The sequence below is a fragment of the Xiphophorus couchianus genome, chromosome 18, assembly GCF_001444195.1.
Source record: "Xiphophorus couchianus chromosome 18, X_couchianus-1.0, whole genome shotgun sequence".
NCBI lineage: Eukaryota > Metazoa > Chordata > Actinopteri > Cyprinodontiformes > Poeciliidae > Xiphophorus > Xiphophorus couchianus.
Window position 1 is genome coordinate 14,432,636 of NC_040245.1, and position 23,926 is coordinate 14,456,561.

A 23,926-nucleotide genomic window follows, 5' to 3' on the forward strand; every position below is an offset into this window, starting at 1 on the left:
CGCAAAATTCCGTGGTTAGGTGGACGGAGCCTGGTGCCTTCCTGTTCAGGGAGACGGGGCCCGACGAATACCCGTTGCAAAAAAGGACGACGGAGTCCTGCGAGAACAGGCGCTTAAATTCCGCGACAAAATTGTATTTGAAATGTAATCAATTACAAATTTATGGATGGAACTTGACTTAATGCTTTGTTTTGATTATTGATTCTATATTGCATTGTGTTTCTGTGTTTGTAATGATGTAAAGCACTTTGAAATGTCTTGCTGCTGAAATGTGCTATACAAATAAAATTTGATTGATTGATTGATTGATTGATTAGAATACAGGTGCACTTAAAGGATGATGGTCAGATATGATAGGAAGACTGTGGGTCTGAAATTATGCTCAGCTGGGGTCCAATGGGTGCCAAAATATGGAAAAATGTCCCCAACGCCATCCCAACAATAACACCAGACTGATTTGTGCAATTTAGTATGCCAACTTCAGAACTTAAATGTTGCAGCTGAAATCAAGATTTATCCAACCAGGCAATATTGTTTTTAAGCTGTTATTGTCCAATCGTGGCGAGTCTGTATGAACTGCAACCTTACTTTCCTGCTCTTAGCTGACAGCAGCATTGTCTTCTGTTGTTTTGACCCATCTGCTTTAAAGCTGGTGTGTTAAGCATTCATTGGTGGTTTTCTGCATACCACAGAAGCAAGTGTTATTTGGACTCCTGGCAGACTTGCATGTTTTATCCGTACATGGGTGTTGTTGGATTCAGAGCCATGGAAAAAGCAAAAGAATTAGCTATCAAAGGATACGTGTGTGATGGCAACCGAACTTTATAAAACAGGCAAAAGATATCAGAAGTATATCTAATGAATTGCAAATGCTAATAATAAGCAGTATTCAAACTCTAATTAAGACAAGGTAAATTATGGGGTTTTGCTGAATCCAAGCCACAGCAAAAGTGTAGAACAAACCAGCGTCTTGTTCTACACTTTGCTTCATACAGGCCGTCTGGATCCTCAGAAAAGAATGTTTGATAGAGTTGTGGACTCTTTTGAAGTTTTAATTGACTGGATTTGATTTTGCAAAAAAAAAAAAAAAAAAAGTGACGAGCTGCCAGTGACGTTAAAGGGAACAATACAAGGTAGATCATATAAACTTTCAATCGGGGTCCATTAAGTAAAAGATTATTATTACATTATATTATATTATATTAGTGTGGGTTTTTTTGCATATCCTTCATATAATTACAAAAAAATTCCAAAAGAAAAGAAAATCCAAAAAAATTCAAATTTTATTTATTTTCCGAACATGTGCTCCAGACTGGCTTTGTGTCTAGAAACGCCCCTGGAGAAAAGCGACACAAATTGCGGGTTAGTGTCTCAACATGTATTAAATTTAATGTTTGCTCTCATCGATCTGATACAGGAAGCACCGGGTTGAAGACTCTGATCATTCACACATATATGTAGGCGTGCGCGTGCGTGTGTGTTTGTCTGTAGGCGTGTCTGTGCGCATTTCTCTTCGTCTCTCTCTGTGTGAAAGCGTGTCTTTGATGTAGGCTGGCTGATCACAGATCAGATCCATAAAGCCTGCCCCTTCTCCCCGCCTTTGATCTGCGCTTGAGCTGCTGCTGCTGCTGCTGCTGCAGCTCAAAGCAGAGCTGTGCGGTGCGGTGCGGTGCAGGAGCTGCGGTGCTGACATGGTGAGCGGACCGGTGCGGGAAACACGCCTTTCGCCGGTCTGCTGTCCACTTTTTGGGATCTTTAACCAACAGCCTGCTCTTTTTTTTTTTTTTGATCAGGTAAGAAACGCGCTGAGTTCAGCTGAGTTCAGCGTCGTTCACTGACGGGAAACAGAGTTGGATTTTAGCAGATCACAGTAAAAGTCACCATGACAAACCTTCACTGTTTATCACGCTGAATTCAGTCTTCTTGTTTGCTTTTTGGTGGCTACATTTTTGAGCTGCTATTTAGGAATTGTTGATTAATTTTGGATTGGTTGCATTCAATAACAAGCAGGGTGAGATGTGAGTTACAGTTTACTTAGTTCAAATTAAATATTTGAACTAAATTAAATGAAGGGGTGGCTTTACATGTGCATTCATTTTACTTCTGGTTCTACCAAACTATTGAACCTGTAATGTGAGGAACAAACCCATGATATGACAGTTTTCCTTTCACTGATTTGAACTTAAGGGATTTGTTGTTTTTATATCCTTTATTCAGAATAAACAAATCCTCCTGACCAGCTCTTTTTGTTGTATTTGTACTCAAGTCCCGGCAAACAACTATGTTTATACTAATCTTGCCTAAATTGCATTTTTTTTTTTGTCCAAATATATGACCGCATCACTATGCAGAGTATAAAAAATCTAAATAAGAAGTCCTCATAATAGAAAACTACTCTTATTTTATTATTATGTGATAGTTTAAGTAGGATAAACAGATTCTGCCAGTGTTGTTTAAAATCCTTTAAGATATACGACACTGAAATGTGACTTTAATAGACGTTACATTTTATTTCAGGTTTCTTTTTTGGAAAGCGTTCTTTCCTCCAGATTCCAGTCATGTTCATGCTCTCTGCACAAGCTTAAATTAAAATTTGATTTTTTGTGTGTGCTTTCAAAGATATCGACAACTTACTCTGTCTTACATATTTGTTTTTTATTTTCACCAAACTCTACACAATTAATTTAGAACTACCCAGACCTGGTGCTGTTTCACTGTAAAGAAGAAAACAAATTGTAGTCAAATTTTGATCGAAACCGTCATATCATTCGTTATTATTGAAAATATTGTCCCAACTAAATATGCCTTTGCTTCTTAACAGGAGAATATAAAGATTTGACTATTATGTCCTTGGTTTCAGCTCAAAGCAGTAGGTGGCCATCAAGATGTTTTGGAGGCTTCCACACAGCTTGTCGCTCCTGCTAACTGCATATATCATCTTCTCAGCTTTGGTAGGAACGCTTTTACTTGTATATATTTGTGTTAAATTGTATTATCATTATTTAATATATATATATGGATTATCACTGTTATATTATCTGTAACATACTGTATGTATGGGTATTTTCTTTATTAGACATCGATCTTGACAAAAATAAGTTAGTCTGGCTACTTTCTCAGGTAGCTATGGGAGCGATAGGAGCCGCTTTGTTAGTTATCTACCACCAGAATTGTTTTTTCTTTGAGGGAAAAGTGTAGTAGCCTCCTTTCAGCCAGCTGACTAGTGCACAGACTCATTTATGGGAGGGTTGTGGTGGGCGGCAGGTTGACGGGTGGCACTCCTTTAGCTTCTGTGGCATGACTGATGTTTTTAATTCATGGAAACATTTCTAAAAACCGTTTTTCTTGTAAATGAGGGAAAAGGGAATTATCCTTCGTCCAGGTAGCTGCAGCAACAGATGGGGAGGGGCAACACATAACTGTGATTAAAACCTTCTCAGACATGCCATTGTAAACACTTCTGACAGAAACCAATGTGTATGACTTTGTAAATATGTTACGTTTTATAAACTGCATATGCTGACTTTGTGTCCTCCAGTGTTGAAAAGGAAACTGAGAGTTCCCATCTGAGTGCCTGCTGTCATATTTTCCCCATCCACTGCGCTTTTATGATTATATCTGCCGCCCAGACTCCCTGTTTTTCTGTGCTCTCTGTATTGTTGCCAGCTACAAAGTTTCCCACAGGACTCATTAAGGTTTGATCTCCTCACATCCCATCTGTTTCAGGCGTTACTATCAAAAGGAGTCCATAGCAATGACTTGGACCCTCTTAAAGTATCATGAGACAAAGTGATGTGTTGCTTGTGGAAGGGGTTGTCTTTATCTGCCACGGACAGACGTGGTGATGAAATGCAGGAATCTTTAACTTTCACCAAATGTCTGTTTCCCTTCAGATCGGCGTGGGAGCCATGGAGGAGAGCAGAGAGTGCAGAGAGCAGCAGTACAAGGACCGCTTTGGGAACTGCAAACCCTGCAAACAGTGCGATGCAGGACAGGAGCTTTCTAAGGTTGGAGCGCAACTGTTTTGAAATACGTTTTTGCCTTTTAATCGTCTCTTCTGTTAGACAGATATATCCAGCACTCTGTGTCCAAATGGAAGATATGTCTTTGGAATCGATCAAAAAAGACTTTGAGAAAAGTGTTTCAGATCACATGTTAGGGGAAACGAGCAGCTTTATTTATTGCTTCCTCCCTTTCATCCAAAGAGCCGCCAAACCGTTATTAACTTCTTGTCCAACAACGCCGGCCCTTCTTTAATCTGTCACACCCATGCTTTTGACCTCCTCCAGCTGAATGGCTTCCATTGTCTTTCCCCATCGCGCCCGGTCCAACTCATTGTCTTCACCCTCTGAAGCAAGCCATGCCTAAGCTTGCAGCTCTCTCAACAGGGAATAGAGTCTTTTCCACCCCCTGAGCCGCAGCTTTCTGTGAGCTTTGTACAAACAGGCCTCTGTAGAGTTAGTTAGGGCTGGTGAGTAAAAGGCCCTTTTCCTCTCTAGCAGTGCCGATTACAGCACCTACCCACCCTGGCAAGTGGAGGCAGTGATGGGAAGCCAAATAAACAGGACATAGAATAATATAGATACCCCTCAAACTTTTTGTCACATTATATCCACAGGCGGCAATGAATCTTACGGGTTAAACCAACACGAAGGACTGCACAAATATTAAATGGTAGAAAAGGGACCCTGCTTTTAATTTTTATGAAATGAATATCTGACATGTATGGCATTCTGCTGTGTAATCTCCCCTTTACTCTGATACCCCTTACAAAATCGAGTTCATCTGATTTCAGAAGGCAACTTGTTAGGAAATATAATCTACCTTTGTGTTATTTAATCCGCGCAATTGTCTCATGAAAATTATTATAGGCACATCTTGAGACATGGTGGTGGCAGAATCATACTATGGGGATGCTTTTCTTCAGCAGAGGTTAGGAATCTGGTCAGAAATGTTGATAAAACTGAATACAGAAGCAGTGAAAGAAAACGTAGTATCTGCAAAAAGATTTGAGACTGAGCTGGAGGTTTACCTATTTGCAGGAGAGCAACCAGAAACAAGCATCTGATTTGACAAAACTGGAAAGTTCAAGTTCACAGACACTCTTTATGCAATCTGACAGAGATCTGCTTTGAAAATAAATATAGATAGAATATTTAGTTTCTAGATGTTCAAAGCTGGTGAGACATGCTCCAAAAAACTCACAGCTGTAATTCCAGTGAAAGATCGATGTACTCTGAGGGACTGCAAAAATGTACTACACACTTTTCAGATTTTAGTTGTAAAATTTTCAAAAACAAACAAAAAAACCCCCCTCTCCTTCCACTTTACAATTAGAAGCTATTTGTGTCCAGCTATGTCATAAAAGCCAGATGAAATGCATTGAATTATGGGAAAAGTAATGAAGCAAATAGTACAAGTCACTTTTGACTATATATATATATATATATATATATATATATATATATATATACTGTATATAAAATGGGCATCAGAAGTTTGTATCACTTTATGATCTGCAGCCTTAGAGTATGGTTGGATATTAGGCAGATGTTTCCAACAAAAATACATTAGCAGCAGGAAAATTAAAGATGAAAACGCTCTCTACCCTCAGCTTTACATCTGTTGAACACATTTAAGCCCTGTCGCCTTTAATCTGCCAGCACACAAACATGCACTGTGTGCTTAGTAACATGCTTCAGTGATTCTTCAGTTTCTCTGCCTGCTCAGCAGGCGTGAGTCCTGCCCGCCACCCTGGGGTCCTGGTTAATAATTGGCCGCTTCACTCTTTCTCTGAAGGTAGCGGGATGCTGGCTCAAAGAGAAGACCAGAGCCTGGGACCGGGGGAAAGACTCCCAGAGTTAGAAAAGCTTGTGATCAGAGGTCTGCATAACCCTAAAAACGATGGGGGTTTGACCCGGTGGGGAAGGAAGCGGACTTCTGGAGTCCCTCTGTGCAGCTGCTATAGAGATTTCAGAGGAATGTGGCCCAGTTTGCTCTGGACGTTTGCTTCTGGAAGCTGCTCTGACAAACATCAATTAGCTCCGCCACGCTAACTGTTGCTCAAGTAGCCACCCAGACATAGTCCATTATAACTACTTATTCTTTCTCTCCCTGACAAATATTTCATTCTAGATTTCATTAGAAAAAAGGCTTACCGGCCTTCCAGTGCACTCTAGAAAAATGCCAGTGGCAAAAAAGAACAAAGAAATGTCAGGAACATGTATTTTTGATGTGACATCAATACGTAGCATAGAAAGATGGTAATTATTCCTGCAACAGCAAACCTAAGACAAAGAACCGTTGAGTGCTGCTGGCTAAAAAACCTTCACAAATATTCATTTTTGTCAAGCAACAGAAAAGTTGTTCATTTGGTGCAGAGTTTTTACATCTGAAGACGTTTTCAGAGTCTTTCTAAACAAAGAGGTTTCATTGTGTTATGAGCTAAACAGAACCTTGCTCCAACGGAGCTGGCAGTGTTTCCAGACTTGTTTCATCACAGGATCATATGACCGGCCGCCCCCCTCCCCTCTCCTACCGTGATTCCCTCTTAATCTCAGAAATATCTGTGCGTCTGAACACGCATCAGGACCCAGCCAGCTCGGCCCCTCTCTCCCCTCCACACGGCTGTTATGCTTGGCAGTCTCAGCCAAACAAGATCAGGAGATAGTACATGCAGGGGAACGTGATGTCAAGCATCTGCTTATTTTATTTTGTTTTCATGGTTTTTGAGGGCATGTAAAGCCATTTCTAAGTAGTTTCTATCTGTTTGTGTAGAAGTGGTGAATGCATAATTTGATACATTGTCTGTAGATTTCTTTTATAGTGCCTTTTTTTTTCCAAATTGAGTACTTTAAAGATAATATTGCAGTTAACAAACTCAATGTGACATGTTTTTTTTCCCGTTTTGAATTTTGGCCTTTACTCTCCAGAAGCTCTGTCCTCTCCTGTCTGGTTCAGCTGATGATTTGGCCAAAACAGAGTTACTTTCTCAAAATAATGTAGTTTAGGACCTTCAAACTGTTATGCTGCTGTTTTGTTTATGCTGATGCCATCTACACCTTCTGATATGGCACAGAGACCACGAAGGTTAACCATTTTATCTCCAAACTCTTGATAAGCTGTGAGTCTGATTACATTTTGGAAATTCAAGCTGCTTAAAGTAGCTGATGTTTGCCACAGTTATAAATGCCTTTTACATTTTATGTTTACATATAATAGCACTTGTTAGTATTTGTTGTGTTGACCTTCAATCTGATATTTTCATGGGCCGGTTACTGTTATCAAGATACACCAAGGGTTCATAAAGTTACAGTTTCAGGGTTTTTAGAGCATTGAGTGATGTGATGTTGCCCCTATCTCCCCTTTGGCCACGCACTACCAGTCAGCTGGCTGAAAAATTACACCTACACTTTACAGCTCCAGAGAGACGAATTTAGGAGGTCTGGACTTTATGCTTCCAGTCAAAAGAAGCATAAAGTCATAACTTTTATTAAGGTAATGTTGTTTAAAACTAGAATTGGCATCCTGTGAGCTGCATGTCTGTAAATCAACCAGCTGCAGAATAGCCACCTGAGCAGGTAGCCTGACTAACTAATAGAGTCTAACTTTATAGGTTATGTTAAACAAAGGCTAAAAACAGGAGAAGGTACACTTCTTACACAAATTATGGTCTAAAAGCAGAAGCAGAAGTAATTACATATTTTTACACTATGAAAATAGATTAATATAAGGAAACTGTTTTTACCGAAGTAAACATATTGTGAGCCTCTCCTGTGCCTGTGTCAGAGCAGAGTGTCAGCTCTATTGTGTCTTGTTTCCTGTTATAAAAGGAAGAAGACATTGCTCCTTAGTATCCTTTGTGGTCTGTACACGAGGAGCAGGACTTGGCTTTGTTCCTCTTTGTTTCAGTGCTCTGACCTGCTTGTGTCTATGTAGCACTGGCCCATCCTGACAAGTGGTGCCCCATGAACAGTACTTGTGCCAATGCCGGGCCTGGTTGGACTGAATCATCCTGAGGCCCCATTCCTTCATGTGGAAGCAGGTCACCTGGCCCTATCCCGCAATCGCTCCTCTGCAAATCCATTTTCAATTAACTGTCTTGACAAAATCGAAGATTATGACATGCAAAGATGAGTCTTATTCATTTGTCTTTCCCTACTGCATAAGCCATCTCTCTCTTCTTTCCTTGGTGCCCTACTCTGCCCTACTGCATTGTACGGCCTTATATGGAGAGCTCAGAGGAACAGCTGCAATAGGCCGATCCAATCTGGGCCACCTGGCCAAGCACGGCTCAAGGTTTCAATGTCAGGCTCACATGTGTTTGGCTGGAAGGGCCGTCTTTCTAATCCTCCCTCTCTGTGCCCGAGCAAGATCACATTTTTGCCTCCGACCTCCATTTTTATTTCCCCTAAACCTAACCCCCCCCGTATCAAAGTCTTCTGCCCACATTCCAGCTGGAGTGCATGCCAGGCCAGTGAAACGGGACACGGGTGAGGAGAGAAGTTCTTTTTGAAGTTGACCTTCACTTTAATGTTATATGCCTGTCCTCCAGGATCTGGAGAGCAATGTGGGGATCCTGGATTACAGGAGTACAGCTGCCACAGAGCCGATAATGAATGAACAATGTATGATGTCATTTCTGGAGGGTATTTTCATTCTGTGCAGTGTACAGTAATATCAGCTGTCATCCAAATGTCTAGCTGTTATCAAGGTCACCAGGTTTTCAACATGAGTTTCAGAGATATGGATATCTGGGAAGAGAGATGCACAGTGGCCAGATTGTAATTTTATCTTTATAGGTCTGAGAAAGTGAGACCCTGGTAAATCTATACTACAAAATCTTTGCCCTTTTGTTTTGGCACAATCTCTCTAGACTCTTGGGTATTATTCCCCACTTTTGTTTTTAGCTGACAACATACAGGGTTTCTTCAGGATTCAGGTTTAGGGCTGAGGGGGATGTGGACATTTTTAAAGGGGGCTAAATATGTGCCAGTGAAGATGTTGGTATGTCACACCACAATCAAAGCTCAGGAAGAAACCAGCTGCAATAAACTTTATTAATTTGAATGACTCGTAACATGAAGGTCAAAGTCTGACATAAACATAAACACATTAATAATTCTGATTGACCGAACCTATTTCTCTTAAGTTCTTGTCCATTAAAAATATCCACATAGCACTTTTTGGAGGATGAGGTGGGGTGATCTAAGGTGGTTTATTGTATATTTCTAAACGGTGTCTGTCCAAACTTCATGGCAGAAAATGTTTTGCATTTTGCTAAACATCATATTAATGGTTTGTTTTTCAAAATTATTAAGCAGATCACTCTAGCATTACTTAAAATAAAGACATAAGTGTGATCTTAAACCACTTTTATTAAGAAGGCATTAGGCTATATCAGATTACAGTTCAAAATGTAGGACTTTACTGTGAAGCTTTACGCAAAAGAGACTGAAGTCAGAAGTACACTAGGCAGTAGGGTGCTGTGTTTTACACATGAAATGTTTGCTGAAACAATCTAATGCAGAGGAGTAATTCACATTAGATCATTCACACATGCAAGAGAAGCTGGCCTCTATAAAGGCACCTTTAATGGTTTAGCACAAAACAAGTATTCATATGCTTTTCCCTCCATCTACTTCTTTATAATCCCTGCGCTCTTCCTGAAGCATTTCCTTTGCTAGCCAGCCTCTCAATCAACAGGGCCCTCACTGAGTCAGCTCAGAGTGGGAGTAGTTTAAAAAACACAGCAATAAACCTGCGATAATACAACAGTGGGTGTCCCCCACAAGCTTTATTATTCAAATGCATGGCCCCTCTGGGTCTTGCAGCGGAAGGCGACTCATTCATACTGAGAGAGTCAGGGAGATTATTGGCTGTGTAAGATGGACTCTCAAAAGAGGCAGGCCATTGTTACCCTCTAACCCAGTGGGCTAAGATCATTCTTTAATTTCAGGACCCCCAGCAGTTCACATTCAAACTCCCCCTTTCACCATCTGCACATCAGCCCAAATCAACCAACCCCCCCCTCAGCCCCACCGCCTCTTACTCAGTGTATTTTTCTCTTTTAATCCCCCCAGGAATGTGGCTTTGGTTATGGAGAGGATGCCCGGTGCGTGCCTTGTCGGAGCAGCCGCTTCAAAGAGGACCGGAGCCTGCAGAAGTGCAAACCCTGTCTGGACTGTGGCCTCATCAACCGCTTCCAGAAAGGCAACTGCTCCACCACCAGCAACGCCGTGTGTGGCGACTGTCTACCGGGGTGAGAGAGCACTCAATCACCAATCTGTCTAATTTTATAGTAAAAAATGTTTGTTTTGTTTACTAAACATGTAACCTTGTGTCTGCAACAGATTTTATAGGAAAACAAAATTAAGTGGATTCCAGGACATGGAGTGCATACCTTGTGGGGACCCTCCGCCTCCATATGAGCCCAATTGTAAGCACTTTTTGACCATTCCTAACAGTTGGCCTAAAATGCTCCCAGAAAACAGACTCCCCAATCCGCAGCAGGAGATGTTCGAACATGAAACAACAGAGATACAAAAGTCAGAAAGCAAACACCACCATCACAAACACACGCATTTGAACTTCTTGCCAAAATGCGAGTGGAACCAAAACCCAGTGCCACAACAAAGCCAACACACAGACACACACTCAACATGCCAGCACAAAGTCCTCAAGAGTAACCAGAACCACAACTTTCTAAGGGTGGAGCGAGCTGTGTTTGACTCACTAAGTCCAACCAAGGCAGCCAGCTATGTTACGAAGGTAAATAAATGCTGGGATTTCAAAACTGGGAAGTTGAAGAGCTGAATTGGATCCTGCAATGGCTACCTAAGATTTGCCAGCATGGGATTATATTGGATTATAGAATATGCCACTCATTTTCAGTGCTCAGTTTGGACTAAATGAGAAAACGTCCCTGAAAGTGGTAGAAACGTTTAAAGCAGGCTTCCATGTGCAAACCTTAGAGACGTAGAGACACTGCTACTGAAAGGTGCAAATACATACAACATTTCACAGATTTTTAAAACCATGTACAACGTTTTTTTTTTTTTACTTCACAGCTATGCACTACATTTTGTTGGTATATTTTTTGGTTGTAATATGACTTAACAGTCCAAAAGTTTAAGGGGTGTGAATACCTTTTCAAGGCACAGTTGATGAAAAATGCTGCATTTTTGTTTGATTCAACACCAATTGCAACAATTCCGAGTTTACTGCTTTAATTTCTGGCATTTATGTGGACGAAAGAAATTGGGAATGTGTTCCAATAAATCCACACAGCTCATATTCCATTAGGATGCACATCCTATTTCTTCCTCCTGGCCAAAGAGCAATCGCATGATTTCAGGTTTGCAAATGAAACCAACAAGCAAATGAACTTCTACCTGTGGTAATTGAGCGTGACTTCCTGCAGGGAGCTTTTACTGAGTGTTGGAAGAGGGGAAATATCACCTAAACAACATTTGCAGTCTTTGCACAGCAGAATGGAGGCATCATTGGACCGCCTGCTCTTGGTTTTGTTCTTTAATCTCGCCTCTTTGTTGATGTGGATAAGAAAAAAGAAAACCTGGATGTGTACGCTGACCTTGAGACAACAGGCCTCCCTCTGTCTGCTCATTTGTCCATCTGTGCCGCTTCCCGTTTTGATACTGGAGGAGGCCTGTGAAACAAAATGGCCATTGTGTGTGGGAACATAGCCGGTGGTTCGCTCCTACAGGGACTCTCAGTGGAGTATTTCCAAATGTTTGAAAGTCTTGCCACGCCCCCCTCTCAGCCGCCCTTCACCCCCATCCACGGCTGTTATCTCGAGGAGGATGGTGAAAACTTAAAGGGCAGATCATTCTAATAGGCCACCCTGGCCCGGGGCAGCGGTGCAGCTGTGCAGGGGGAAGCAGTTGTAGTCTGGGGTGGACTGTAAATCTTCCCCACTCCTTCCTTCTTTCTTGCTCTTCCCCCAGTGGCTTTTTAGAGTTAAAATGAGGTTGTGTTTTATGGATTTCTTCATCCTCTGTAATGCGTTTCATCTGCTGAAACAGTTCACCGTCCCGGTGGAGTTGAACCTGTATGTGTTCTCTGGTAGCGTCTTCCTGTTCTGACTTTATTACAATGGGCTTCATAAATCAGCCAGTCAGGAATTTTAAATGTTTTTCAGTTTATTCACAGACAAAAGTGATAAAATCCAGCCATTAGGCATAATTAATGCAACCTTTAAGCAAAACGTTGAAAAATTTGTTGAAAAAGGTTTGACCTTATCTGAATCTTCATTCCTTAGAATGAGATAAATTGCTTGTTTGTTTTTCAAGTAAAACTAATCAGCTTGGGACTTCTGATACATTTAAAAATTCAAGTTGTGATGTGGTAAATACATTTCACTTGGACATAAAACTCTGTAAACAAAACAAAAAAAAAACCCCAATGTGTTTATAGATTTACTTGTTTATTATACATTATGAAATGAGAAAGAAAGTCTGGAAATGAATACTATTTTAATTTCTCCTTTTTTCCTGAAGTTATTCAGACCCGAAAACCATTTTAATGCTTTTTCAGACATTTCAAGTCCACATACTAAAATTGGACTTCTTAGATGTCATTATGTCCCAAAATGCTGCTCCAGTGCAGTTAAAAAACTTGTTAAAAATCCTTCAGTATTTAATTTTATGAATCCAGTTCCCAGAAAAAAAAGGAAAGCCTCCAGCCTACCAGCAGCTTAAAGCAGCGGTTCCAGTATTTAAACTCACACTCATCGAAGCCACTCCGATGCAGGCGTGTGGGATCATGATAGCTGCTGATCGCAAAACACTTTGCCCTGCCTCCTGTCTCACTCAAGCTATACGCAAACTGTCAAAGTGGCAATAATCATGCTTGGTGTTGCCAGAGAAGAGATGGTTACATGCACACAAATCGAGTCAGCTTTGACACGAAGGCAAAAAGTTCAATCTGAGCTGAAGAGGAAGTGCTTCTGTTGCCATCAAGCGTTATGTCACCAGATCAAGTCAATACAGGCAATAAATTAATAGGTAAATTAAAGCCTTAATTACTATAATCAAATAATCCACAAAGCCTGAAGGTCAAACGAAACGGTGACATAAATATGAGTGAAAACCACAACAAAGTTTAAGATGCAACACAGTTTAGTTAGCGCTGCAAACTTCACTGCAAACTTTCTTGTCGTAATGTTTGCGGTCATAAATTATATTTGGTCTCATGTACGGAGGTGGCCATAAAAGGCAAATGAAAACAACAAAAATTAAAGGTAGTTAGAAAAAAAAAAAACAGTTTACAAGGTAATAATCTGTAGAAATGCTACAGTTTCAGGATGTTTTGCTTTTGTTAGCATGATATATTGGTTAAAATGGTAATTGCTGTATAATTTTTTGTTGTTATTTTGATGCATAGACTTAAGTACTAAATAACTTTTAGCCATTAAGCTCTTCATATAGTAACCGTGTTATAATCCAGTGTAGTTCCTTATTTCTCCCCATAGAGGAAATTAATTTAGCACCAAAGCAGTTCAAACATACAGCACAACATAATTTAATAAGCTGATGCTATACATGAGGAGACACTCTGAATAACTAACCAGCTGTTATCTACCTGTTTTACTTGTGCTTCTGTCTAGAGACTTGTTTATCCAATATTTTTTGTTACATTTTTGTTTCAAAATTAAAATAACCACAAAAAATGATAAACAAAACATTAGCATACCTTCATTAACCTTCATGTTGGATTATCTTAGCAGCAGTACAACTAATTGCTTCTGTTGTTTTAAAGAAAAAAAGATCGCACCAAACATTTCTATTGTATTTGTACACAGAATTATGATACTATGAGAATCTCATCCGTTCATGCCTGTTTTTCATAAGTTTACTGTCTGAACATTCTTGAAAATATTTCCAAGTAACAAATTGTATCATTTTTGTAAGTGTGTTAATTAGTTTTGCGTCAGCCAACCTGACAGCAGGGTTCAGCAACAGGTGGGAGAGGGGCCCTGCTGTGTTACTTCTTTAAAAGATACTGTATGACTGAGTTGTTGTTATTTTAAAGTTGTGATTCCAGATCTTGGTTAACATGCCATGTCAAATGTAGTAAATTACATTTTCTTCACTGTACTGAAACTATAGCCTAATACATGAATCAAATATCTTTAATGTTTATGTACAAATGACAATCATGTCTATACCAAAGAAAATGCATTCCTCTCCTATTCAGCGATCAGGGTAAACATTGCTATGGCCCCATTAAAGAAAGACCTTAGAGGCCTTCATACAGACATAAGTCAAAGAACCTTTTAAGGTGCAAAGAAGTGCTGCTTTTATTTGGACTATAAGTGCCATTCCACAAAGTGAGTGCGTCTGTGAAAGGCTGCGGTTTATTGGTCTGGTGTGGAGATAATATCAGCAGGTGAGGTCTGTTCAATGGAGCAGTGTTTACCTGTGTGTGCTGCAGCTGCTGGCGCTCCGATAACAGGCTGCCTTTGTGTTGATGCTCACCTCGGATGAGCTGGATCTGACCTTCACAATGAAGACCAAGTTTAAACACTATGGTCAGATGTCAGACACCACATAGATGCCCTGGACTGGTTAAGAGTCTATAAAACCAAACACTAACACAGTTGGAAACAACACTTAGCTTTAGGATGACAGTTTAGATTCTACATTTCAATACTTTAGGCAAAAAAGAATTTTTGAACTGATTTACTGTGATTGAATGTTTTTTTTGGGCGGGGGTTTGGTTTTTTTTGCCTCAGTGGTTTATATTTTATTCTTCAGTTTGACCAGGAGGTTTGAGAGCAAACAAGGAGTTATCAGCTTCACTGCAGCTAAAGCCTTTCAATACAAACATGCCTGTATAAACAGGAACTTATATAAACCAGCATGGTTTAAGCTGTGCCACGATGCCTCTGGAATGTTCCATAAATCCGACATCATGTACGTTCTCTTGTTTATATCTAACCGATCCTTTGCTGTCCCTTCTCGGAGATTTGAAACGCTGCTTTCAGTGTTTCATCATATTTTCCCATCTGAAGGAATGTTAAAATACCCTGATCCCCTATCTGTCTGAAAGAGGAGGAAGAAAAAAAACTGGCCAGGTCTAAAGCAATGTTTACACAGCAAAACAAAGAGCTCGTGAACGTGAAAAGGCTAATACTGGTCGCCTTTATGATTAATATACTTAAAAACAAATAGCGGAGCTGACTAGAAAAAGATCTCCTCAAACAAGAACTCACTCATTCTGGCTGCCATTCTCACTGGTAACCGCTCAATCGGCTTCTCGTCACTGTACGCTCCCTGCCACTGTTTGCTCTGTATTAACCCACGCCTTAAATATCATACGCACACAGACCGGGGAAGACTGTGTGTGATTTCTCTAGCAGATCAGAGTTAATTGTGTGGAGCTATTTGTACATGGCCTTGAGAGTTTAGGCTGCTACTGTCTTTCTTTGACAAAACAACAATCAGAGTAGAAGGGCTTTAAAATTATGTACAATTTTGGAATAGTTATAAACTGACTGATATGTCAAGGGTGCACCAGCAAGACTAAAAGGCTTCAAATTTTCTCTGTGTTCTCTTCAGCCCTCAGGTTTTCTCTAATAATGGTGGATAATAAGGGAAGAGTTTCCCCTAAGGATTCATGATGTGTACCTAAAGTTGTGATGTGATGTGTGGTAAATATTACTATTATGGGTAACGTTTTAGTTATTGTGCTGTGCAAATCTCCCCATCCTTAACTTTCCTCTTCTACACAAAATTTGTCGGTTTCTACAAAGATTTAGGTTAAACTAAAGCTAACTGAGCAACATTGCTAGCAGCAAATTACAGGACAAATACCTGACAATATGGCTCTATGGCTCATAGCACGCTAACTGTTGTTTTGTAGATTTTTGAAGGTTGCTCTCATACTTCTTTGGAAATAATCTTGATTAAAAAAAAGTATCATCAGTCATCAGCTTTAGGTTTTAAATCATACAAAAGGGCCACAGATGCCCTTTGTATTATTAGCATAGTTGTTTTTCATTCTTGATCTTACAGAATTTCCACCAAAAATTCAGGTTTCAGATTACTTGCATCCTTCACCAGCGGTAAAATCTTAAAAGGGCTTTGGGTGTGTTTTTGATAATGTATCCTATCTGCTATCAGTGTTGGTCCAATTGGAAATTGATCTTGCAAATAAATTGGTATCTCAAAACTAAAAAGCAAACATGACACACAGCACATGTTGATAAACTCAGTTTTTCCTTTCACTACAGATAATGTTATTGTGTGAAATGTGAAAAGAGTTGCACGTAATGATCTCCCCACCATTAATTATCACCTAATTCTTCAAAACACAGCTGCAGAGTGTTTTGGTGATTCTTTGCTCTCTGCCTTTATTTTGCATTTGCTTAAATCTCTGCACTTTCATGTGAAAACTGAAAAAAGAGTTGATGGTGAAACCTGACTCTGAATAAGTTCTTGTGATGTGGCACTCTGTGATCTCTGTTTAAACTAACAAGTCTCCGAAAACATTTGCAAGAATCCACAAATGAGTCGCCTGCTGCAACCGCGTGGAGAATTTCATTTGATTAAAGGATGATTACATGTAGCAGACGCAATTTTTTTCTTTTAAAAAACTGCTTCACTTTTTTCTGTTGTGATGTTTAGCCTTAAGCCGCATTAAGCCCTGACGCTCCGTAGCTGTGCGAACATGTAAAATGAGCTGCATTCTTCAAGGCTTTATATGAATGTGTGTTAAGGGTCCCAATGGCAGGAGCAAACACAGACATTGTGTTCCCCTCAGGTAGGATGAGAGACGTGATGGAGCCTCATTATGAAGTCAGCACAACGTAGACGCTTCGATGGAGTGTGTTTTCTAATTTTATCCCATACATAGAGAAACTTGAGGGGTTTTTAAAAGCTGTCCTAGCTTGTGTGCCTGTCGAAGTGCGAGAGGGGTGGTAGGTAGAGCAATGTGTGTAAATCATCTTCTGTTCAGAACAAGACAGAGGTAGTTAAAGAGGGAATCCACCACAGGCGTTTTGTCTTTGAACTCCTCTGCTTATTTCATTAGGCTTTAGCAGAAAGGTAGCTGACCTAAAGAACAAAGAGACAATTAATCTCCTGCTTCCACATCGCCTGGGGAGACTCACATTAGATAACACACATGGCCCACTGCTGTACTTGTCCCCACTAACATGGACGTTTCTTCCATTTTAAGTTAACAGCGTGTTATTTCTCTGCTCTCATTCCCTGTGTGGTCTCCTTCGCAGGTAGTGGGCGTGTGAACCTGGTGCCTCTGCCCTCCGTGGTGACCAGTCCTCGTGACGTGGCGCTGGCCGCAGTCATCTGCAGTGCTCTGGCTACGGTCCTGCTGGCGCTGCTGGTTCTGTGCGTCATCTACTGCAAGAGGCAGCTGCTGGAGAAGAAGCCCAGCGGTCAGTCAGGATGCCCTCATGCTATGTGTTGTATTTTCTTTATTTCTCAAAGAAACATTTATATGTTTTCTTATTAATCCCTTCTTTATGAGTGTGGCTTTGATAAACTGAATGGCTGGTAAAGATGTGCACGTCGTAATCTTTTACTAAAATGTGCAGGACGACATCACAGAGACTCCAGAATTTGAGTATTTTTAGCTCTTTTTTTTGTCATTTTTGCAACCTAATTTTGTAGAAGCAAAGAAATTTAATCCACAAGCAATAAAAGCAAGTCTTAAGGTCCCTGCAAGACTGAAAAAGACACTTTTGCGATGTTTGGTGAAATGGGTTCTTGTTAACATGTACAAGTACAAAATCAATATATGTAGTTTGAGTTAACGGGTTCAATGTGAGATTTTGGAGGTCATCTTTATGTTTCACTCTCTGAAGGTCATTATCAATAATTAAAACTTCAAAAGGATTCGAACATAAAACTGAGACTTGTGGATATAACACATAGCAGAGAAAACAAACATATTTTATGTATTTTGTCCTTTAGTTTAATATCACTAAAAATGATTATTTCTAAAACTTCTGACCAAAGAGGGTTTGGGAAATCTCTGTATTTACATGGGGAAACTGAGATTGACATGATTCCCAATTGACTTAGTCATGTATTTTATTAACTTTATATTCTAATACATGATTTAAAGTAGTTCCATCTATATATCTATCAACACAAATTAACCTTCAGGCGCTTTCTTTAATTCCTAATAGGAAGTTGTGTTTGTTTTGAAGCAATCCGATTAGCTGACACCGGTTTTAGCTTTGCGCTGCACTGCTCCTTGTGCGTTTTTGTTTAAAAGAGCACTGAGGCGCGGAATTGTGCGCGTTTATGTGAGTGAAAACTTTTCTTAAACTGTTCCCGTGTGCACGATAGTATTATTTTGCAACAAAGTTGCAGAGACATTTATTTTGATAATGACCCAGCTAAGTGTGGGCAAGGCCAAAGTCTCACTTTAGGCCTTTCATGATTTTATGCCTCTAAAAAATTGATCTTGAATTACTTTTGAACATTTTGTGAAATCTTTGTGGGAGATAATTTTTTGAAGATGTTTAAAAAAAAAAAAAAAAAAAAAAAAAGCCCATATGCATTCTAAAGCCTGCCTTTAAATTATTATCCTGACTTCAGAGATATTAAGTTGGCAGATTAATGTGTTTGAAAAAAAAGTTGCTAAGGCCTTGAAATGAGGCTTCACTGCTGTCTGAACTTGACTTCATTTCTCCTTTGTTAACTTCCCAAACCGGGTGCTGAACTAAGCTTTATTAAACGACGCTGCATATTTGTGGGAACTTGTTTAATAAGCTGCATTCGTGAGGCTAGAAGTGATTAAGCCTGTGAAATCTCCCCGGGCGACAAATTAATGACATCATGTGTCCCCTTTGAGCATATCAGGAACAAAGAGGTGTAGCAGAAGGTATCAAGGCGTTACCAGTCACTTTTTTTCTTTTTACTCCTTGCAAAAAGATTGCTTCAGTTAAGTATTTTGTCGGTAATTTCCCTCCATTAAAATATGCACAACATCCTTCACCGGAGCTGGCACAACATGCAAACTATTGTATTAAGGAGTTATTATGAACCTTATTATGAACCATTAACGTGATGCTGGTTAGCCTTGTCAGTTATATATAATTATGCTGCAACTTTGTCCTGTGGAAAGAATGATTACAGATTTAGAGGCTGAAACAAATTGATTAGGCAATAAATTCACATTTATTGATATTTTACAGATTAGTTAGTAGTATTTTATACCTAAAGTCCATTTGCAAGTATGGGTTTTTGCTGAACAGTTTGAGAAGTTTGCAGCTCGTTTCTTGCGTCATGGGAAATCACCATTTTGTTGCTTTTCTTTCAGCTTCCTCTCTGAGGTCTCAGGACTGTCCCTACAGAGGGGCAGAGCTCTCCTGTCTGGACGCCCGCTGGCTCCACGACTTCCCCCACAGAACCTGCTGCCAGTGTCACCTGGACTCCAGACACCACTGTGGTGCGTTTAGGTTCAGTTGATGAAGTCTGTAAGAAATCCAGTGATTGCTTTGTTAACTTTGTTGGTGAACAATTCATGAAAAGATGAATGGTGCAGATGACTGTCCTGAAATTTATGTTGTATTTGTGTGGGCGTGTGTGTGTGGGTGTGTGTGTGTGTGTGCTGTGTAGGTCCGATACACCTGAACCCCTCTCTGTGCTGTGATGAGAGCTGCAGTTTGGGCCGCAGCCAGGATGTCAGTCCTTTCCAGTCACAGATGAGCCTCAGTGATGAGTAAGTAACATTTGTGCTCAAGTACGAACTTGCAGAGTGTTAATCTATATACATTGTGATTCAATTATCACACTTAGCTGTAATAGAAATCATTTTTCTGCAGGGTGAATAACTTACCAGCAGGTGTATGATAGTAGAGACAATGGACCCGCGTGATATCCTGTTGTTGGAGAGAAAATGTGCAGAAGAGGTTACAATTAGCCTAATAATACACTGACTGGGTCAGAGAGAGATAATAAATCAATACTTTTATTGATTTACCAAATCTAGACTCATCATTTGTGTTAAGAGGTTACAGGTAGATTGCCAGATGATTCCCCCAAACACTGAATTTCAACCATATCATCCTGTGAAACACGGTGGTTTAGGTATGATGCTATGGGGATGGGGATTTCTATGGGCAACATCCCAGAGGTCATGAATCAGTTTGAATACCAATACATTAAAATTGTGAAAAGGTGAACATGCTGCCTTGTAGGATGACTTAAGATTTACTGTTTTTGAGGCAAAACCAAGAAATGTGAAAGTATTCTACAATTGAGTAGATTACCTGAAGAATGTAAAATGTTTTTAATGAACAAAACGATATTTGCCACTTACTTGGTAAATCCAGCTAAACACTAAAGTATTTTAAAGGTTCCATGCAAATAATAGCTGAATAAAATGGGATTTGTACATTTGTTAGAGATTCACTATTCCGTGTTTCTGGGCTAATTTCTTATCTCCAACTTTATAAATCCTAAATTGGCATTTTAAGTTGTTTAACATCCAATATCAATCAATATATAAACATCAATATTACAATTATTAGAATCAGTAACCGTAAATAATGGCAGCTTTGCTTTAAAATGTTCAGCTTGTTTGACATACAACAAATATTTCAATGTAGAAAATTTAATTATCATACGAGTAGCTTCAAGATGTTTTTTGTGCTGACAGGAATAAGATTGGATTTTAGAATTGCCAGGATCAGGATAAGTCAAACTGAAGACTGGTAAAAGCCAGTCACCAAGCTGATTGCTTAATGTCACGCTAATATTATCACTGTAGATAAAACATTGGATTAGAATTTGAAAAAGACACAGCTAAACAAGGTTTTAATCTAATCCATTGTGATTCAAATTTGCATAAGTCTCTTCATGGTTGACGTCTTTCTAGAGGCAGAGTTGTTTTCTATAAGCTCGGCTTTTGTTAAGACCTGCAGGTAGGGCATCAACCAGCTTAACACTGAACTGCTCCACTTTTCATCTTACTGCCTTTATTATCAAGCTGCTGTAGGCAAAAAAAAAAAAGAGTTCATCTGTTTGAAGGTCCGCCAACAGGAAAAAGCAAAAGGGTGTCTCCACCAGGATATGTTCACGTTGTTACACACCGTTTTGTTTTTCTTTCCACAGAAATAGACACCTACATGAAGAAGATACTCCAATGTGGCTGGAAGGCCACACAGAGCCTGAGTGTGTGGGAGAGGACGAAATGACAGGAAGTGTTGAATCTCCTGAATACTTGGAGCTTCCTCTCTGCGGAGTCGACCCAGCAGGAGGAAGTGAGGAGGGAGGAGAGGAAGGGGACGGATTGAGGGAGTATTCATGTGAAAGGAGGAGAGAGGACTGCAGTGACACTGTGACTGATGCACTTCTTCCTAAACAGCAAGGGCAAACGCAGGAAGGTGAGGGGCCATGTTTCTCTATATTTATTTCACTTAAAAAACATTTTGGAGGGGGGTTATGATGTGGTTGTGTATAAATAAATTAACATTTACTCCTACCTTTGGCTAAAAGGTTTTTCTTAATATAAGAAAAAAAAAATACCGTCCTCCTCCTGTGTGCATGCCATGACACTCAACATCCAAACTAAAACATTTTAACTCTTAATAAAAAGTAATGAAAAATGTTCTGAGATTAGTGCTAAATGTACAATACAAAGGTGGGAAAAGAAGTTTTAAAGTTTTTCAGACCGGACTCCATTCTGCCAATCAGGTCTGATGCTGTGCCATGTAGGATATATAGATGTTAATAGGAGTAGTGATATAATAAAAGTGGGTTTATTGTTATTTGAAACATTTTTTTAATATCTGCTGTAATTGCAGATCTGAACAAGTTTAGGTCAATAGCTTTATTATTAGAACTTCACACGTCTGCCTGAACTGGAACGACACGTTCCTGTGCGAGTCCCATTTTCAAGAATTGCTATAAAAAAAACAGACCTCTGTGTATATTAATATTCCAGGAAAACAAGAAATCATTGACGCCAAATTTAAAGCTTCTGAACCTTAAATTTAGAGGAAGTTGCCTGCTATTGCTACTTTCTCATTGAGGAGGAATAAATGCTGCAATTCAACGCCTAGATGCAATATGCTGGGTTTCCTTATATAGAGCATTTTTTAAACTAATTCGAATAATAAACTGAGCTTAGCACAGAGTTTGAATTCAGTTGAAATGAATGCACGATTAAATTGAAATCTTTTTTTTTTTAGAAAGTCCCTCAAGATGATGTGTTGTGAATTGCCGCTATATTAACAAACTGAATCGAATTGGATTTCATGACAAAACGTAAAGAAGTAGTTAGAAGATTTTCTATAGATGTTACTAATTGTGGAACAATAATTTTTTCATTGAGAAACTATTATTTCTCAATGAAGGGAGTGTTCCCAACTAAATTAATATACTTCAAATAAGAACTGGATAAGGAATGAATTAATCTTAAGGATTTTTTGCATCTTTAGCTATAGGGAGAATTTAAGTTTAGTGAGAATTGTAATAATGAATCATCATCATCCTAAGGTCCACTCAGTTTCAGAAAACACACAGAATGGAGAAAATAAATACAGTAATTCCTCATATGTTATGTGGACACGTGTGTCTCAGCCCAGCCTTTTTATAAACCGTTATGTAGCTCTGAGTGTGTGTATGCGTGTGTCCATGATGAGCATGCACTAAAAGAAACTGGAGACAGCTCTAGCCCTTTGATGTAGTCAACAGGATCCAGCTGTAAGTCAGACCGCTGAAGTCTCAGGACAGATACGTTACTAATCGCTGCGTGTGCGCTCTCCTCTTCCTGCTCTCTGTCCAGGGTGACATGGACGTCTCTGGCTTGAACCCCCACATGGACTCGACAACAGCCACGCCCAGATTCAGTCTCGGATTCCTACCTAGTCTCCCCACACGCACAGACACAAGCGCGGTCGTGCGGTCTCCTTGAAATGCCTCGTCGGTGACCTCAGAGCCCTCCGTCAAATGGTCCAAACAAAACACGTACGTGCATCCCCACAGGAGCGCTGCCGCAGATGGATAAAAACACTAAAACACACTGAGAATGTGAACTCGATGGCCCACTGGGTTCGATCATATGAAGTTGAAACGTTGTGACTTTTACCAGTGAAGCAAAGTGAATCCTGAGAATGTCTCGCATCGTCACATGTAGGAGAATCTAAACTGTACCGCTCGTCTAGAAGCAGGTGTTATGAAGCTTTTGTGTAAAAGTTTGACGAAATGTCTCAAAAGTGAAAAAGTTGCACATCGAAGACAATCTTGATCGTATGGAGCAGGTTGGAATGAGGAATGTCTAAGTGACAAACACCCTGTAGATACTGTAAAATACTTAATAGGTCAATATTTTTGTTACGGACTGTAGACTTGACTGCATGTTTGCCTTTCTCTGCTCTGTTGTAGCGTTGTTGGTTGTGAAGCTCCATGTCCATGTAGCGTTGTAAATAAACCTCTGACACAAAATGACATTTCATGGTTTCCATTTTTAAATAATGTAGAAGTGCAACATTTACCTATGAAATTACTAAGTGCAATTTAACCTTGAACCTCATCTCCCTGCTGAACACTTTAAAGGTGATACCCGAAGAAAGTTTTTTATTATCTAAAAATCCCACGAGTAGCATAAATTTACAATGAGATAAAAATAAATACACTCATCGATCTGAATGATTCATTTGAACTGTTCTTTTTTTGGGTGGTAGTATTATACGAACAACTTCACTGCAAAAATACAAAATCATACCAACTATTTTTGATCTACTACTCGTGCAAATATCTTAATGCACTTGAAATTAAAAAAAAAACTAACAAGTAACTTTTCTGTAAGATATAGGAGCTTGTTTTTAAGAAGATAATTACTTTATCTACTTAGATTTTAAAAAGTACAAGTTCCTCTGGGAGTCTCTTTCACTGATAAGATATTTTGTTATAACTAGTACTTTTTA

The 23,926-nt window shown here is 39.6% G+C and overlaps 1 protein-coding gene across 2 annotated transcripts; it reads left to right on the forward strand.

Moving 5' to 3' along the window:
• Window positions 1-1,618: 1,618 nt before the first annotated feature.
• On the forward strand, window positions 1,619-23,449 carry LOC114133202 (tumor necrosis factor receptor superfamily member 19-like). 2 transcript variants are annotated; one of them, XM_027998915.1, is made up of 10 exons: window positions 1,619-1,793; window positions 2,861-2,951; window positions 3,894-4,007; window positions 10,083-10,261; window positions 10,353-10,438; window positions 17,255-17,419; window positions 19,315-19,443; window positions 19,614-19,716; window positions 21,111-21,382; window positions 22,786-23,449. In XM_027998915.1, exons 2-10 carry the CDS (start codon window positions 2,886-2,888, stop codon window positions 22,788-22,790), a joined length of 1,119 nt encoding a protein of 372 aa, XP_027854716.1. In that variant the 5' UTR covers window positions 1,619-1,793; window positions 2,861-2,885; the 3' UTR covers window positions 22,791-23,449. The 2 variants fall into 2 exon arrangements, with proteins under 2 accessions (XP_027854716.1, XP_027854717.1); XM_027998916.1 differs by having other exon boundaries at window positions 1,656-1,694.
• The last annotated feature ends 477 nt before the right edge of the window (window positions 23,450-23,926 follow it).

What these genes read in the sequence shown, in the direction of transcription:
- LOC114133202 (XM_027998915.1), top strand. Translation starts at nt 2,886, where the DNA reads ATGTTTTGGAGGCTTCCACACAGCTTGTCGCTCCTGCTAACTGCATAT. An exon ending in CAGGACAGGAGCTTTCTAAG is followed by an intron (nt 4,008 to 10,082) that starts GTTGGAGCGCAA and finishes TAATCCCCCCAG; the next exon opens with GAATGTGGCTTTGGTTATGG. An exon ending in CAGATGAGCCTCAGTGATGA is followed by an intron (nt 19,717 to 21,110) that starts GTAAGTAACATT and finishes TTCTTTCCACAG; the next exon opens with AAATAGACACCTACATGAAG.